General features: G+C 40.4%; 1 protein-coding gene across 7 annotated transcripts in view; it reads right to left on the reverse strand.

Moving 5' to 3' along the window:
• CEP83 (centrosomal protein 83) overlaps positions 1–18,602 on the reverse strand; it is a 43,313-nt gene that overhangs the window by 9,190 nt on the left and 15,521 nt on the right. For all 7 annotated transcript variants that reach the window (XM_045002056.1, XM_045002055.1, XM_045002057.1 and 4 more), the window contains exons 4-12: positions 15,878–15,970; positions 15,533–15,664; positions 12,928–13,179; positions 9,928–10,059; positions 6,333–6,447; positions 4,509–4,653; positions 4,235–4,384; positions 3,448–3,523; positions 999–1,156 (exon numbers count right to left, since the gene is read on the reverse strand). In XM_045002056.1, coding sequence (XP_044857991.1) covers positions 999–1,156; positions 3,448–3,523; positions 4,235–4,384; positions 4,509–4,653; positions 6,333–6,447; positions 9,928–10,059; positions 12,928–13,179; positions 15,533–15,664; positions 15,878–15,970 — 1,253 coding nt within the window. The remainder of the gene's footprint in view (positions 1–998; positions 1,157–3,447; positions 3,524–4,234; positions 4,385–4,508; positions 4,654–6,332; positions 6,448–9,927; positions 10,060–12,927; positions 13,180–15,532; positions 15,665–15,877; positions 15,971–18,602) is intronic.

Genomic DNA, 18,602 nt, shown 5'->3' on the forward strand with positions numbered 1-18,602 from the left:
CCTTCTTGAACCATATGTTTGAAGTATCTAACTTAAATTTGAACTGCTCTCGAAGTTCTGCAAATTTGAACTTTTGAATTCATAACTTCATTATTGGCTTAATTCAAATAAAATGGCTAACTTTGTAGACTGATTCCAATAAAACAGATGGCTGCACAAGCTTTTTCTTTGGATTAGCCTTCTGATACTCCATAAATTATGTGCAGAGGACAAATTTCTGCCTTTACCTGTGGGAGCCACATTAGAATGTAGTGGAGACTGGCCAGAGCAGTGCCAAACCCTTTTCAAATATAGAAACAAGCCATTTTGCCTTTATCCACTGCAAAAATTGCTACAACAGAAGCCATAGGGGAAATCCCGTCCCCACTCAAGTCAATGGCAGTTTTGCTATTGACTTCAATGGGACCAGAATTTAATCCCATACATATTTCTTATTTCAACAAGGGTCAATTGTGAACAGAAAATGGACGCGTATCCATATTATTCTATGGGTCATCTCGATTATCACTTCAAAGGTTTTTTTTCCTCCTGCTGATGATAGCTCATCTCAGTTGATTGGCCTCTTACAGTTTGTATGGCTACTTCCACCTTTTCATGTTCGCTGTATGTATAAATATCTTCTTGCTGTATATTCCAGTCTATGCATCCGATGAAGTGGGCTGTAGCCCACAAAAGCTTATGCTCAAATAAATTTGTTAGTCTCTAAGGTGCCACAAGTACTCCTTGTTCTTTTTGCGGATACAGACTAACACAGCTGCTACTCTGAAACCTGTCATATTGTTAAAGTTATCACAAGACAGAAATCCATTTTTACATCAGGAAGTTGAAATTAAAAGCACACTCTAAGAATTCTCATTTTTCTCATAATACAGTCAAGATCTGGACGAAGAGGGGCGTTGTTATATTATCGGTAAGCCATAGCAATGGTGAGAAATACTATTAAAGAACTACATGCAAGCTTGAAAAAAAAATTAAACAGACAAAAAAGTAAATCATACTTCTCTGCTTCTAGCTGAGCTTTTTCTGCTTGACTTCTTGCATTTCGACATTCTTGTTTTAATCTCTCCACCATTTCCTTCAGCTTTTGATTAGAGTCGAGCAAGTCATTTTCAGACTGAGAAAGTGAAGCCACTTGGAGTTGCATATCATGAATTTGCTACCAAAGAAAAAGATGTTTTTATTTGAGGGGGAAAATATGAACAAGTGACAAGTAGTTTGGGATAATGGGAGGGAGGAGGAGGCGGTTGCCATGATGTCTGGCCATTTGTCCCATTATGTCTTTGTAGTATGTATGTCTTTTTTGCCTGCTCTCTGGAACTTTTACAATACGTTTTCTGTGGATAAGGCAGGAGGTTTCCTCTGAGGTTACAAGGAGGGAGAGATAGCATAAGCAAAAGTCATTACTCTTTAGTACCCCTTGCTGGAGCTCTTGCAGAAATTACAGAGCCCAGCAGTGAGACATTGACACTCATAAAATATTGAAGCATCACAGACAAATTTAACAGAATAAGTAAGTCAATTATCCAAAATACAAAGGGCCAGGATTGTGGCCCAACCTTACATGACTGTCAAGGGGAGTACAACTTCTACACTCCCCTGCATAACCACCCTGCATGTCAGCTGCAAGTGCAAAAGAACAGATGAACAGTTTTCTTTAATGTGAACACACATTTTGCCAGACAATTAACTCAAAAATCACTAAATGGATTTTCCTCAAACTCTAAAAAACAAACAAAAAGCAGACTCTTCTCCAGACCGTAAACAAGTATGAGACATTTCAGTCCAAAGAGATTTTTTTTCTGGGAAAAAGTTACATGTGCCTGAAGACAAGAGCACATAATATGTGCGCCTCTTCACCCATAACTACAATGCTGTTATGAAATTTTACAAGAGCAGAGTAAGTTGAAGGAGTTTTGGTGTATTAGACAACATTTAAATCTGGTAACTAACTGGAGCTCAGGTAAGTGCCAGAATTCTAAATTTAACTCTGTTTCATAGTGGCAACTGTGAAAAATATTATGTATTGTCTTTTGCGTTAGAAGATCCCTGGGTAACCAAACTTGAGCTTTATTTCCCTTCCATGCTTTTGGGAGCGGAGGGATAGCTCAGTGGTTTGAGCATTGGCCTGCTAAACCAAAGGTTGTAAGTTCAATCCTTGAGGGGGCCATTTAGGGAACTGGGGTAAAAATGTGGCTGGGGATTAGTCCTGCTTTGAGCAGGAGGTTGAACTAGATGACCTCCTGAGGTCCCTTCCAACCTTGATATTCTATAATTAAAAAAAAAAAATTATGATTATCTGGAAGAGAGCATTTGGCACAGAACTTACTCACTCATCAAGTTAATAAGTGGGATTTTCAGGAGTGTTAAGCATTGGTCTGACTCTGCTCCCATTGAAGTAAATAAGAATTTTACCTGATTTCACCAGGAACAGTTTGGCCAACACTTGAACATTTTTGATAATTCCACCGAAACTGTCTTTGGTATGAGGTGGGCTTTTTTAAGATACTTATTAATATCTTCACTCTTAACTGGTCTTTTTCACTGTAGACATCTACCTATTTTCCCTATCAGCTGAAACTGTGATTGGTAAATTCACTCTGGCTAAATAAGTAGCCAGCTTTTTCAAAGACACAGCTCCATAACTAGATTCTAGGGAAGCATGAAATATGTACAGGTCTGTCTCATCTTACGCTGGGGTTACGTTCCACAGTCAGCGCGTAAAGCGAAAATCACGTTTAGTCAAAATTACATTGAGTGTAATGGCAGGACAAATCGCCCGCACTACAGAAACTGTATTTAAATTGTTATTTTTCTCTTTTTTTGTTTGCTTTTTTTCCCTTGTTTTTGCCAACCGCGTAAAGCTGAAATCGCACATGTTAAATACGCCTAAGATGGGACAGACCTGTACTGCAGTCTCCCTTTCTTTAAGGATCTGTCAGGTTCATTAGTTACCCAGGAGACAACGTGGCCTATCAGGAGTTAGGAGACTTAAGATTGTATTTTCAACACTGTTACCAATTCATGGTGCAGTTCTGGCAAGCCACTTCACCTGAGTTTATTAATCTATAAAATGTTTGTAAAGCACTTGAAATACCTTGGGTGAAAGGTGCAATGTAAATACGAAGTATTACCGAGAAACAGTTTATAAGTGTATGGAACCTGGATCTCCAATTAACAGTATTTATTAGACCAAAGGACCAGCAACATTCTGAGTTCTGAAATCCTTAGACTACATAAAGAGAAATAAGTAGCTGAAGCAAAAGATTGTGATAAATCCATTTATAAGGGCTCAGAAAAGACCGTCCCTCTATCCATTTTTGCCCTTTGAGTTTTAAAGAGCATTGAAAAAAAAGAATTTTCACTATGAACATGAGTTCTTTGCTTTAAATGAATAAAGGGAGGAAGACCATTCACAGTAAAATATCACAGTATGATACAAACTCTTACCTGTTTAAGGTCAGCATTTTCACTTTTCTCTTTTTCTAACTCCTCAGACTGTACAATTTGCTGTTGAAGTTTTAACCTAACATTTAATATAGGTATAATTATTTTTGTTTATAATTAATTATAATTATAATTAATTAAAATGTAACTATTCTAAAACAACTATTCAGCTTGTTAGTAGTTAAACAGATAAGTCTGTTTAACCATTTGAAAGGCTGATACTCAACAATACACTCTTGCGTCAATTATAAAATAAGAAGTTGTGTTTCTACTGTATGATTAGACTACACTAATGTCAGATTCCAATGATTTGCCTGATTTTATATATCCTTGATTTGACACTGGGGTTTATACATGTGTGTATTTGGATGTGATAAACAGTTGTAGAACTCCACTGAGAACTTTGACAACTGTTAAGTTAAAACTTGTACAGAACAAGGTGCTTACAGAGTAGGAGCAATCAAATTAGACCTCTTGATTTGCCACATGTTCACAAAAAACTCAATTCTAGGGAAAGAGAGGGGTTTCTGGGGCTGTGGGCCTGAACCAGCAGCCTCAAGAGACCAGTTTTTAACATTTAACTAATTAAAAATTACTTTAAACAGCATTTATTGGGGGGAAAAAAGATATTCTGCTTAAAATTCTGTAACCCATGACTCCTCTGAGCTTTGTTTTTTAAATTATTATTAATTCTTTGTTTTCCTTTTTATATGAAGCTAAAAAAAATTATTTTAAGACAAACACTTTGTATATTTTAAACAAGGTTTTTTAAAAAACCCACATACATTACCTAACATTCTGAAGCTCCCTTCTGATAGACTCTTCTGCCAGCTGCATAACACGCAATTTCTCTTCATACTCATCCTTTTCAGATTGCCTCCAAGCATCTTGTTCCACTTTCATTTTCTCTAACTCAGCTAATCTGTTCTCAAGTTCTAACCTGAAACAATGTTCACAAGGACAAAGTGATAACAAAAATTTTCAGTTGAATATAACATTAAACAAGTTAAGTCATACTGTCCCCTACCCTTTTTAAAAACAGAGCAGTAAACAAGTGGACATACTTTTCTTCCTGTAATGCTGCAAGTTTTTGAAAGCTTTCTTCTTTGGCAGCTTGTACTTTACGAATGAGCTCACGATCCTTTTCTACTAAAAGCACTTTGTGGCGTTCAACTGCTGCCTTGAGAATTTCATTGTCTGAATGCAATCCTGTTTTATACAATATATACATCAGCATGATGAAATATTTAAAGTATTAAAATCATTTTACAAACACGGATAAAATGGAACTGTGAATCCACTTTTCACTCACCCATAATATTCCATCATTTTAATGAGATAAAATGTGCAAGGCTTTTACTACTGTTAAATAAAAATACTTTAAAATAGAAAACACATTTAGAGACTAATTCTTATGTAACCATGACTAAATATTTTTCTAAAAATACTAAAATAAGCAGCATAGACTTGGATTAAGAACTGAGTCTGTAATTTAGATTTAGTATACAACCATATTAGCTAAACAAATGCCCCTGGATAAAACCTTCCATTGTGGATATGGAAGAGTTAAGTGAACAAATGCATTATACTTAGAGAGTACAAGCTGAAGTTGATGGGAAACTAATAATAAATCACTAATGGAACTTTAATGATCTAGTTAGAGAATATCCCCTATTTTAATTCACTAAAACAAGCTGGAGTGGAATTGGGAAGAATACTGACTATATTGAAAACCTAAAACTCTAATGTACCAGAGACCAGTTACAATGGAAAACAGATTTGTGGAAACATCAACAGTAGTGGAAAAGTTACTGCCCCACGTGATTCTGAATGATTAAATACTATGACTGTAAGAAGAGTGAAATGAGAAAACTAATGTGATATTCAGGGCCCATGTACTCAATGGCAAGATGGACCTGACCCTTGATTTATTAGGCAATCCAGTAAGAAACTGAAAATGCTGCAACAGCTTCAGGTAAGTTTAAAAGTGAAGGGGTTTGTGGAATGAAATATCAAAATAAATAATGAAGTAAGTACATTATTTTAATATTAAAATTAACTGTTTTTACTTTGTTCTGACATTTTCAGTTTTCAATAGACTACATATTTTTGTATTGATAGCAAATAACTATATTTCTAGAACTTTGGGGAGGAAGCTAGAGATTTTGACAGCTTCTTTTTTTCATCCAGGAAAATGAAGGATATATTTTGGGATTGTTGGATAAAGTGAATGTTCTGCTAAAATGATCAGCTGTGAAACAGTTAACTGTCTTGATATTTAAATGGCCCCCAGGAAGCTTTGGCATTCACACCCCTATAAGCTGTTATTTCAGACTGTCAACCTATTCAGGCAGATAACAAATGCACTGATAACATTCCAACTGTTTTTGGAAGATTTTCTTCAAAACCATGAAGGCTAGAAACAATCCTTTTCTTCAGATGAAACCCTAGATCCTTGAGCCTAACTCTGTGGCAAATTTTACAGCTGTAGAATCATGGAATACAGGAGGTCCCATTGTCAGTCTTCTGTAGACATTAAACCCTTATCTCAAGCACTAATTATAACAGAGAGAAAAAGAAACTGACTATACAATTGGCAATATTCAATAAAATTGACAAGGCAAGTTATCTAAATATGTGAAATAGCACAGATTATGCTAAAATATGTCCTGGATTCATGAATTTACATAAAATGAGAGTCATTCATACACAGCTTCTACACCTGGTGGATTAGGGGATACGACAATGTTTTTAGACAGCAAATTCATTTTCAGATTATCTATTGTAGTGCAGATAGTCAATGTGTTTCTTCAGAGGTTAATTTTTATTGTAGTGTGGTAGGAGCTGCAGGTTACAACAGAAACCATTAGATACTAATTGCACATTACCATCCATTTCACTTTGAATCTTGTTTCTCTCTCTTTCTACCTCACTCTTGGCTCTTGCTGCCTCCAGTCTGACATTAGTTACTTCTAATTTGTGTGAATGCTTAAGTTCATCTACCTGTTAATTAGAAAATAAAACCAAATCACTAATATACCCTAGCAATTATTTTGATCCAAGCTTGTCATATGGCATCTTCCTTACAAGAAAATACTTTAAACAATGGCAATCCATGCTTATTCTAGAAAATACACTTTGTGAAAAATTCTTTTCATCCACTGTTTTTCATATAGCCACTTCAGAGTAACCAAGCATCCAGGCTATATATCCCATATCCGCTTAGCAACAATAAGGCTATTAATACGCTGTCACTCCCCAAATTATACTCCATTGCCACTTTCTTTCCATAAATCCTTCAAATTGAAGACACTGGAAATTATTGGATAAATTACAAGTAACAATATGAGTTACTGCACATGCTTAATTCTGCACTATACATCACCATAGGAAAGATGCACTCAGAGCAGACACTCAACCAGTTACTAAGGGCTGGTCCACACTAAGAAGGGGGGTCGAACTAGGGTACGCAAATTCAGCTACGTGAATAGCGTAGCTGAATTCGAAGTACCCTAGTTCGAACAACTCACCCGTCCAGACGCCGCGGAATCGAAGTCCGCGGCTCCAAGGTCGACTCCGCCACCGCCTTTTGCAGTGGTGGAGTACCGGAGTCGACCGCGGCGCTTCCGGAGTTCGAACTATCGCGTCCAGATTAGACGTGATAGTTCGAACTCCGAGAAGTCGAACTCACCGCGTCGACCCGGCTGGTAAGTGTAGACTAGCCCTAAGGTATCATATACTAGAGTTGTAATACGTCATGTTGAACCAGCCAGCTACAAGCACCAGACTGGAAAGCTTCCTTTTTAGAAAAAGCTTGTGCTCTTTTATTTACTGTGATTTTGCACACCCAATGAGACAGATTGGATTTCTAAACAAAATGTGGTATCTTGATATTTTGAAGCGTACACTTCTACAAGCAGATGTCCCAAAATTGTGCAGCTTGTGCTTAGAAGGCTGCTCACTTGAAGTGCCTCATTAAGACATTGGTCCAGTATTATGGACCTTGATGCTTTCTCCATTTTATGTCAACCTGCCAGCACTCTAGCTTTCATGTTTTTCCATCCTGGCTTAAACCTCTTCAACTTCTAGCCAAAATGAAGCTACAGAGATTCTAATAATATGAAGTGATACAAAAATACAGGAAAAATAATAATTCCTCTGAAAAAGTCCCTATTCAGTTCAGTCTGACAGCAACTTACAGCATCTAGAAATCATAGCTTGCTACACAACTTTCTTAAAAATCCAATTGTTCATAGTTTTAAAATAATTTGAAACCAGATGCATCTTTTCTGAAACTGTAATGCATAAAAGCTGCCTCATAAAAACAGTAGTTTTAAATAGGACATCAAATCACTAAAGGCAATTACTGCCTACATGAAACTTTCTATAGTTTAGGCTCTTACTGCACAGTAATTACATGGTCAGTGAGAATTAAATATCTAGAGGAAAGCACTTATAATGAAAATCCATTTGCAATGACAAATGTAATTACAATCTGCTAGCACTTACAAGTTGTAAAAGGTTAAGAATGACACAGTAGCTTATTAAGTAACTACGTTGTGGATTTGGATGCTTAAATATGAAGTTGAGAACATCTTAGGGCAATTCAGCAAATACTTAAGGAGCCTTCTGAGGCACAAACCCAAGGAGGATACATAAATCACTTGTGCACTCAAAGGACCTGTGTTCTGAAATAAGCTTGTCTGGATGCACAGTGGGAGGGGAGCACAGCGCTGGAGGGACTTACTGCCCACATTCTTGGAGCAGACCTGCTTAGATGGAAGTTTCTACTCTCCAAAAACAGTACTATCTAGTCAAATTCCTTAGCACTCCTGCGGCCTTACAGGGAACAAAAATTAACACAATCCCAAGGCTCCATACCCCTTGTACAGCTTCTGATGGGGAGCAAACAAGACACAAAAGGGACAGAAGGACCAGGCTGTTTTAACTCTTTTTCTTCTCTCTCTCTCTTTTTTTTTTTTTTTTTTTTTTTGTTAAGTTACCTGGCACTCACTTTCCAGGACATGGGCTTTCTTCTTATTTGTTCATACAATGCCTACCTTGATGGAGCCCTGATCCCCAGATGCTACTATAATATAAATAATTAGATCAAATAATTAGATAAATAAGAACTAGGTGTGGCATGTTACATGAGTAGGCATGTGGGTTGTTTGGTGTTTTGTCCTCTTCCTACAGAAGGTTAGGATCATACTGCCTGGGAAAATGTAATTCAGGGCTGAGGTTGTCTTTTTTGTTGATTTGTATTGTGAGTACTGGGTGTGCTTAAGCGCATCTTGAACAAGTTCTGGGATTGTTAAATTTGGACTGTGATTTGTTCCATCTTTCACATTTCTTGTGTTAGGTTTCTTTTTGAGCCATACTATGGTGATAACAACAGCTGTTAAATAACGTAATATTTTGAACGGATGTCTTTATTATTTTGGGGGGTATGTTCCAAAAGGCAATAGATAAGTGTTTCAGTTTTTGTTTGTTGATTTTAAAAAAGACAAAACCAAACCTGTGTTGAAGGTATTCTGCATAGTATTGTATGTGTGTGACCAGAAGTTGCAGATCTGTGGGCAATCTCAGAAATGGTGTGGGCAGTCTAACCACAATCTCTCCAGTAGAGACTGAAGGTACTAAGGTTTACTTTATATTATTATTTCCAATGGACTTCTCTCCAAGATGCACTGGGAAGAAGCGGTGAGGATTGTTAAAATAATGTCTGTCCAAGCATCTTCTTCTCTGGGACTAGAATTCTGAGTGTATTTTCTGATATACAAATGAGAAGTAAAGCTAACATTAAGTCAAATAATGTTTCTGGAAAATTAAGTTGTTTTGACTGTTAGAAGAAAGTTACCAGATGGGCACTTTTTAGAGCAATTCCATGAGGAAAGGAAAATACAAAAACACAGAGTTCTTTACTTCAGTCTATAAAATTAATGATTCATTAGACAAGTAACACTGTTCTTAGCTAGAATTCTTTTAAAAACCACCAGAAACTAAATCTTGATAATCCAATTTTCTTTTTCATTTCAAGTTCTAAACAAAGTTGCTAGATTTATTACTATAGCCTGATGATATTTATTAAAGTAAGCAATCACAACCCTTATTTGATAGCACCCAGACATATTTTATTAGCGGTTGGAAAAATCTAGTATAGTACTAATGTGGCTCTTCAAGCACATCATAAAAAAACAAAAACAAACAAAAATCCACAGAATGAGATAAGGATCAAAATCTCAGATTCCAAAGACACTTACAGTGATCATGTTTTTCTCTAGCATTACAGACTCCATATCTATCCTGCCAGCTATAATTAAAGAACATTTATTATGGATACTGTAGACTTTGAAAGGGCAGAAAATAGTTTACTTTAAAAATAAAGTGAAACATGGTTTTAAAAAGTCAGATGAAACTGCCTTTTCCTTCAGCTTGAAACCAGATGTGAAAATATATTGCTGATACCACAAAAGCACTTACTTTAGTGGCCAAGGCACTGATTTCTCGTTCAGCTTTGTGTAATTTGCTGGTTAAGACAGTATTCTGCTCATTACTCATCTGTAGTTCTTTTTCAATGCGATCAATCTGGAGCTTAGCTGACTGTTTTTCTGCCTTGAATAAAAAAAGTATTTAGAAGCTTTTTGGAGCAGCAACTATCTCTTGATATGCATTTGTACATTGTATAGAATAATAGGGTCCCAATCTTGATTAGGGCTTTTTGGGCACTACTGGCTTACATATTACATGTTTATAGTAAGGCTGCATGTCTGTCACAGAGGTCAGAGAAGCCATGGATTCAGTGACTTCTGTGATTTCTGCAGCAGCTGGTGCTGGCTCAGGGCCAGCAGCAGTTTGGAGGTGTGGGGGGGGGCTCAGGGCTAGAGTATGGTAGGAGTGCGGGGGCGCTCCCAGGCTCCCACCGACATGTCCCTGCAGCTCCTAGGCCACGGGGGGCAAACTATGGCCTGCGGGCCACTTCTGGCCCGTCAGACGTTTTTTATCAGGCCCTCGACCTCCTGCTGGGGAGTGGGGTCTGGGGCTTTCCCCGCTCTGCCCACGCAGTGCTCCCCAACCCCCGACTCTCAATTCCCTTGATGAGCACCATCTTCTGGCATGTAGAGCCGCACTGTGCAGGACAACTTCACGCTGTTTCCGGGATTGGAACCTCACCCCTACACAGCAGCCCCCACATGCGTCAGCTCGCCCAATCCCCTCCCGGTCTCCTACAGACCCACCCTTGAGAGCCTAGAAACCGCCCAGGGGCTGCACCGATCCCAGCTAGGGTGCCTCCACCTATGGCAGTGGTGTCACTGCCGGCAGGGCCCCTAGGAGTCCCCGGCACCACCCCTACAGAGCATCCCCCATCCGATGAGTCCCCCCTGCCCCCACCTCGGTAACATCCCTTATAGAGCCCTCCCATGCTACACCCCATAGAGTCCCCCTCTCCCACCGGGCATTCATAGCCCACCATGCAACTGCCATACCCAGATGCGGCCCTCAGGCCAAAAAGTTTGCTCACCCCTGTCCTAGGCAGAAGGCCCAGGGGGCTCCGCGCACTGCCTGTGCCCACAGATGCTGCCCCCACAGCTCCTATTAGCTGCTGTTCCTAGCCAATGGGAGCTGTGGAGCTGGCGCCTGTGGCGGGAGCAGTGCACAGAGCCCCTCTGGCCGCCCCTCCCCGTAGGAGCTGCAGCGACAAAATGATTGGAGCCAGATAGGTAGCCTGCCAGCCCCTGCCAGCACTGGGGGGGTCCCAGACCACGCACTGCTGCCCAGCTCCCTCTCCCAGCACCAGTGGGGGTCCCGACCCCCCCACCCAGAGCGCTCGCGGCCCCCCGGCCCAAGTTTTAGTTAGGGTTATATAGTAAAAGTCATGGACAGGTCATGGGCCGTGAATTTTTTTTTACTACCCCTGACCTGTCCATGACTTTTACTAAAACTACCCGTGATTAAAACATAGCCTATATTTAGTAGAGGTTTGCTGTACAAGATGTTGTCTCGCTAATTTACTCAGAGTAACACTTGTTCTCCAACTACATTGCCCCCACAGACTCTCATGCACCTCCCACACCTCTAAGCCTTCTGGAGGCAAGAGGACCTGAAGCTTGGTTAGAGGGGTCAGGTATTTATATACTCCGACAGTAAACTGTTAGGCTGTAAGGACGTGTGTCTGCAAGCAGTGCTCCAAAAAGGCTTTTGTAGACGCATGCCCCAGCACAAAACACCTACAGTGTACCACTGTAAAGTCAACATCATAAAGGATAAATAACAGTTTCAGTACTCTGCATTTTGTGGTGTTGGAAGAGAGCACTTTAGTAAAATTTCAAGTAGATGCTTAACCCAGGTTATTGACTTCAATCAAGTTATTTTTCTCCAATAAGATTTAAACAATTACTAAATTAAGATTAGAGTAGATCTAAGCAAACTGAAGTGCATTTTAATAGGTCTTTAATATGCCGTGCCCATTTAAAAAGAAATCTACAGCAGCGTTTGTCAAGTTGTGGTCTTCAGGACCACTTGATGGTAATCCACAGCAATATGGCAGGCATCTAGTGCTGGTTCTTCCTTGTTTCTAGCTGCTTTTACAGAGATACAGCTCACTGCAGTGTAGGGTGACCAGATAGCAAGTGTGAAAAACTGGGACAAGGGGTGGGGGGTAATAGGTGCTTATACAAGACAAAGCCCCGAATATCAGGAGTGTCCCTATAAAATCAGGACGTCTGGACAAACTATTGCAGTGAAGAGCCTGGGCACCTATAAAAGTAAGACGGAAAGGAAGCCAGTCTAACTATGGGCTGCAGCTACACAGTAGGAAGAAAAGCCACCACAGACTGGAGCTGCCAACAGGCGAAAAACAGGAACCATTAATGGGGCGGAAGCCCTCAAGCCAGTGAGGAATGTTCAGTGGAGAACTGAAACCTGAAAAGCATGTACAGAAGAGAAGTAGGATAGATGGGACCTTACAGTAGGGAAGTATGTGCAAGGGGACAAGAAAAGGAAGCTAGGAAGTTGTGGCAACATGTGCAGGAAACATGAGTACCATGTGGTAGGCAAGCAAGCAGAAAACACATGACCATAACAAGTGAGTGGGGCTGCTTAAATGAAGAGCAAAAGTAGAACATATAATTAATACAATAAAAGTTTTGTCCTTTTAAAAAATGTTAAAGACAATTAACACACACACACTATCCCAATATTAAATTCCAGTTAAGCAACTGCAGTTCACACATGCATCTTAAGTGACTGCAAATAGAACTGTGGGTGAGAAGGGACATGGTCTGTGAGAATCTTTCAGTTAAGATGTAGCCCATTCTATGGCAGAATTTGAGAAGTGATGACTTAAAAATAAAATCAGAAGTAGAGAGTAAGTTCGGAAAATGCAAACTGTTTAATTCTTTAGCATGTCCATGGAACCAGAGCCTACTGGTCAAAAACTTCCAAATTTATTTCCTGTGTTCCCCTGGGAGACAAACGTCTTACCTCCAGAGATCTCATTGTAGTCTGCATCTCCGCCAACTGCCGTACCTGTATTCTTTGGACATTATCTGCTTGCACACCACTATTTTCTCTCTCTGCTCTTAGTTCTGCTACCTCAGCTTCTAAACCTTTTAATTTTTGATGTAGTTGAGCCTTTTCTCTTAGGAGTACCTCCACTCGCTTATTGTCTCTTGTGGGATCAACACTAAGCAGCTGATTATGCAGTTCTTCTTTATCTCGATCCAGTCTTGCTATCTAATCGTTATACAGAAAAATATACAACTGTTACATTATTTAGCTGTCAGTCACCAAAATAATACCCAAGTTGATAATTAAGGAAAAGATCAGCAATTTGCATTAAACAGGGAAATCTTTCTGCATTTAAATGTTAATTTATTTTCTTTGAGTAATAAGATCCACAGAACCACTACAATCAGACTTCAGACTGCTGGCTGTGCAGGGGACAAAAGTAGGCCTGACAGCGCCTGCAATTAAAAACCCAGGGCTGGCCCAAACCAGCTGACACGGGCTCACAGGGCTCAGGCTAAGGGACTGTTTAACAGTGTAGGTGTTCAGGATCGGACTGGAGCAAGGACTATAGGACCGTGAGGTGGAAGGATCCCAGAGCTCAGGCTATAGCCCGAGCCCAACCATCTACACCGGAATTAAACTGCCACTTAACCCGAGCCTCGCAAGCCCAAGTCAGCTGGCCTTTGCCAGCTGCAGGATCTCATTGCAATGCCCTCAGCAGGGCCGGCTCCAGACCCCAGCGCGGCAAACACGCGCGTGGGGCGGCCCTTTCCCGGGGGGGCGGCAGGCTGGGCCGGCGGACCTGCCGCAGTCATGCCTGCGAGAGGTCCACCGGAGCCCCGGGACGACCGGACCTGCCGCAGACATGACTGCGGAGGGGGCGCTCGTCCCGCGGCTCCAGTGGACCTCCCGCTGGCATGACTGCGGACGGTTTGCTGGTCCCGCGGCTCGGCTGGACCTCCCGCAGGCATGCCTGCGGCAGCTCAAGCGGAGCCGCCGGACCTGCGAACCGTCCGCAGCCGCGGGAGGTCCAGCCGAGCCGCGCGACCAGCGGACCCTCTGCAGTCATGCCCGCGGGAGGTCCGCTGCTCCCGCGGCTCCGGGGCACCTCCCGCGCATGACTGCTTGGGGCGGCCAAAAAGGTAGAGCCGCCCCTGGCCCTCAGTCAATGGCAGGAAGGATTGTCCCTCCCTCAAGAGCCTGCCAGTTGGGACAACTTCCCCTGAGTTTAAGTCTACATTAGAAAGGTAAGTTGTCCCATGTAATTACTGTGGTGGTTCATGTCCACTCTACCCTCCTTCTGTCAGTGGTGTGCATCCTCACCTGGAGCGCTTCCACTGACTTACAAGTGGCGGGAAGGGGGTGGGGTCTGAGAGCCTAGCTGCCCCTCTGGGCTCTCCATTTCCTGCTCCCTGCCACCAGGGGGAAGCCGGGATCTGTGTGGAGAGGGTGCAGCCTGGCTGGGAGCAAGGAGCCCTGGGCAGCAGGAGCCTCCAACCCGCCCTGTAGCTTTCTTGTCAATTTCACGGCTCCAGCATGGATCCATTAAATTGACAAGAATGACAGCCAACAGCAGATGTAAGAAATGCAGAGCCTGCTTTAGCTATACGGAAAACAAAGCAGTCTCTGCAATAGGAGAGTATGGGAATAATTTCACCTATAATTCTAACAGTAATGTAGGTTTAAAACTAGAGAGCTTCAAAAGCTAACCAGCAATTCTTGAATCTTAAAAAGTTGATAAAACAGAAGACGTGAAATATTTTGAGTCTCAAGACTTGATTGTGCACATAACTGATTTACATATTGTCTCAGAATAAATATCAGTTTGGACTAAATTTTCAGGTAAGCACCTAAATATAATATGCAAGAGGTACATGCAGGGGTGCAACTGGTAATTATATACTTACTTGTGCATATATTTGCATTTGCAGTTTTGACTCTTTCTTGAAAACTTGGCCCCAAACAAAACAGATCATTAAATAGTTTATCCAAGAGCTAAATCATAGGTGAGGACAAATTTTGAAACAAGTTAAGGGGTCAATAGGAGAGAGATCATGAAAATTTCTCAGAAATGGCAGACAAAAGGATATTGAGAAATTTGAGAACGGACAAGTTTTCCTGCTCACCTCAGTATTTTCTGCTGCCCTTTTCTTGGGTTAGTCATCAGATATAGAACAAATTCTATATTTACTTTTATTTAGGCTATTTGAGCTACTAAGTTAGGACTGAAGAAGATGTATTGATCTATTTAAATCTCTCAACGCTAATAAAAAAGGTTCGCAAGCATTGTTATTGGCGGTCATTTAAAGACAAGCCTATTATTTGCAATAGGACAACTGATATTTCTATAAGATATCTTGAACAAATTGATGTAAATTGTTATGGACCAGACCATGACAAAAATTTAAGAGAGCTGACAGTACTCTGATAACCAACATATTACAAGAATACAAAAAAAGATGACAAAATTATAATAGTTACACTAAAATGACAAAAACCTTAAAAAAATCTTTTTATAAATACCTCAAATATTTCAATTTTACAGTTGTTTAACTTATATTACATATTCTCTACCTACCTCAGACTCGTACTTTATTTTTTTCTCTTCTAAAATACGTGCATGTTCTTCCTTCTGGTGTTCAAATTCTGATTTGAGGAAGGTATGTTCATAACGAAGTTTGTTATATTCTGTTCTGTATTTTTCTACCTCCTAAATTAATTAGGAAGTAGAACACAGATTCACTCAAGCACAGAAGTAGATAAACATATAAAAGTAAATACTTAATACTTTTGTTTTATTTCATGAATCATCCATGGAATTTCCCCATGATCTTTTCATACGCCATTTTTATGCCAAGCAAAATACCAAACAAGCCCTCCCCCAATCTAGACAAAGAGAAGTTAAATACGTCTTACTACTTACTTCATTTAGTTTCCGAAAGCGTTCTCTCATAGGGGTTTCCAATTCATGTTGTATTTGTGCTTTTAACAACTCAAGCTTTTGAGGAGTTAGTACCTGATGTAAACAAATGTACTGTAGAATAATTAACCAAACAACAGACATATTAAGCAATTCATATTGTAAAACAAATGTTGAGCAATGAAACATTTCACATACAATTTTAAACAAAGTTATTTATGAACATATGCCATTTATAAAATTTATTTTTAATTTTTTCCTGCTTTCATAAAAAGCTAATCAATTCAGCTATAATTGATGTGCTTTCCTAGGGAAAAATTTAACATTCCAAAGGTTAACAATATTAAATATATATGAAATAAATCCAGCAACTACATCATCTTTCAGGTTCTTCAGATAAGGTACACTCAGGATCCTTACAGTACATTCACTACCTTTTTTATTGCCTTCTTCCTTAATTGCTGTAATTCAAGTCTAATGCTCAAAGAGTGAAGGACTTGTTTTCTTCCCATTCTCATTCTGCTTTTTCAGTGATTTGCTCTCTTTTCTTTATTACTAGATTAAAAAATTATGAATTGATTCAGGAAAACATCCATAAGCAGATGAGGGCAGAAAAGAAAAAGCCCTCAGAAAAGTGCACTGGGCATGGTCTTACTGAATTCTCATTTTCCTGATGAAGAGTGAAAGATTTCTGGTTACAGTTCTCACATTAAGGCCCAAAAAGAGTTTTGTTGTTTGTTTTTAAAGAATACAGATCATCCTGCTCTGAGATATAGTATTTTTTAAATTATAGCAATTTTTTGAACCTCTGTTGGTGTCTAGCTTTTGCATATATCAAATCAGATTGGCAATAGGTTGAACCCTTCATTGAATTTTGACTGGATTTCAGTGGTAGCTGCAGAACCAGAGAAATGTGGCATTATTACTTAAAACAAACAGAATTTTGGGAAAAGAGGTGGGAAGAGTGTTTAAAATATCTCCATTTTGATTTTAGTAGAATATGCCAACAGATAAGGCCAATTCACTAAAAAAAAATTATTTTTTTTTTAACTAAATAGCCTGCCTTTAAGAACTCTCTCCACCTTGACAGGAAAAAAACCTGAGTCCTACAAACAAAAGAACAAATGCCCCTAGAATTCTAAAAAAAAAGCAGACCATAATGGCTTAAATCCAACATAGCAAGATGCTGGATGGCCAAGGAGCTCCCTGCACCAACTCTCAATTGCCTCCTATAAGAACAAAGCCTCTGACAAGTTCCACTTTTCTTTTGCCATTCTGGGCCCCTGAAGCAGGGGCGGCTCTAGACATTTCGCCACCCCAAGCAGGGCAGCATGCCGCGGGGGGCACTCTGCCATTTGCCAGGAGGGCGGCAGGCGGCTCCGGTGGACCTCCCGCAGGCGTGCCTGGAGAGGGTCCGCTGGTCCCGCGGCTTTGGTGGAGGTCCACCGGACCCTCCGCAGGCACGCCTGCGGGAGGTCCACCGAAACCACCTGCCGCCCTCTCGGCAACTGGCAGAGCGCCCCCCGCAGCATGCCGCCCCAAGCACGCGCTTGGCGTGCTGGGGCCTGGAGCCACCCCTTCCCTGAAGTGCTTCAGACCCTGAAGATCAGCTCTGGAAGCAGCATCAAAAGACTTCTCTTCTTCATTCAGAGTATACTGAACTGTGGGTAGACAGAAGATCTTTAGAATTTTCAATCAGACAAGATTGCCTTTCCCTGACCACATTCTGTTAAATTCCTAAGAATTTATGTTTTTATGTTAACTAGAAAGCTCTTGTGATTCATGTGTCATGCTGGATCACACAAACCCTTGGAGTCTGACAAGCAGATTGCAGTTGTAAAAGAAACTAAGGAAGAACTTATTTGAGTAGATTGGACAGGAACAGGATCATTACAAAGCCATCCCACTGCAGGGAGGCTGATACCACAGGCAAAAAGTAAGTGAAGGACCTGAGGCAAATGTTGATCTGCGGAAGAGGGCTCAATACAGGAGATGAAGGTTTGCTCAAAAAGAATGCTAGAAAGTTATTTCACTGGCAGCTGAATAGCTAACATGAAACCTTCCCCTTGACTACCAAAATACCTTCAGATCAACACTGGTCACAAAACGGACTAGTCATTGGAAAGTCAACTCTAGTCTTTCCAAGCTGTGGGGAAATGATAAATAGTTACTGAAAATGTCATCAACATCCAAAGACTATCCTGATAGTCAACATGTGATTTGCACAATTTGAATTTTAGCTAACCCCACTGTACCAGGTACAATGTATGTGCTGAAGCAAGCAGTATATTGCAGGTTGGAATAGTTAAAAGACAAATGATGAATAGTGGCATTATCATACGCTTCTTCCCAGAACCTGTTCAGACCTTGAGTGCCACAGGTGAAACAGCTTTCTTTATGAGGCACCGATCTGACTAAAGAGGTTAGCAATAGGGAAAATATGTTCTCAGTCAACAAATTGCAGAAGTGGTATCTTTGGCTGAAAACAAGCACTGCTGATAAAAGTTCATAAAAACAACAGATGAAAGAGGAAGAAAAGAGGCTGAAGGAAAATGGAAGCTTAATTTTCTCCCTTCAGTAGGTCTTCATTCACAGGATGAAAGACTCTTTTCTTTTTGTGTCACCATCTCACAGAGCAAGAGGGCCTAATGCATTGCATAAGCTGACTGAAATCCCAGTGAGGATAGCAGAATCCCAGCTGCACTATTGACACAGGGAAGAGATATGT

Source organism: Mauremys mutica, chromosome 1, assembly GCF_020497125.1.
Source record: "Mauremys mutica isolate MM-2020 ecotype Southern chromosome 1, ASM2049712v1, whole genome shotgun sequence".
NCBI lineage: Eukaryota > Metazoa > Chordata > Testudines > Geoemydidae > Mauremys > Mauremys mutica.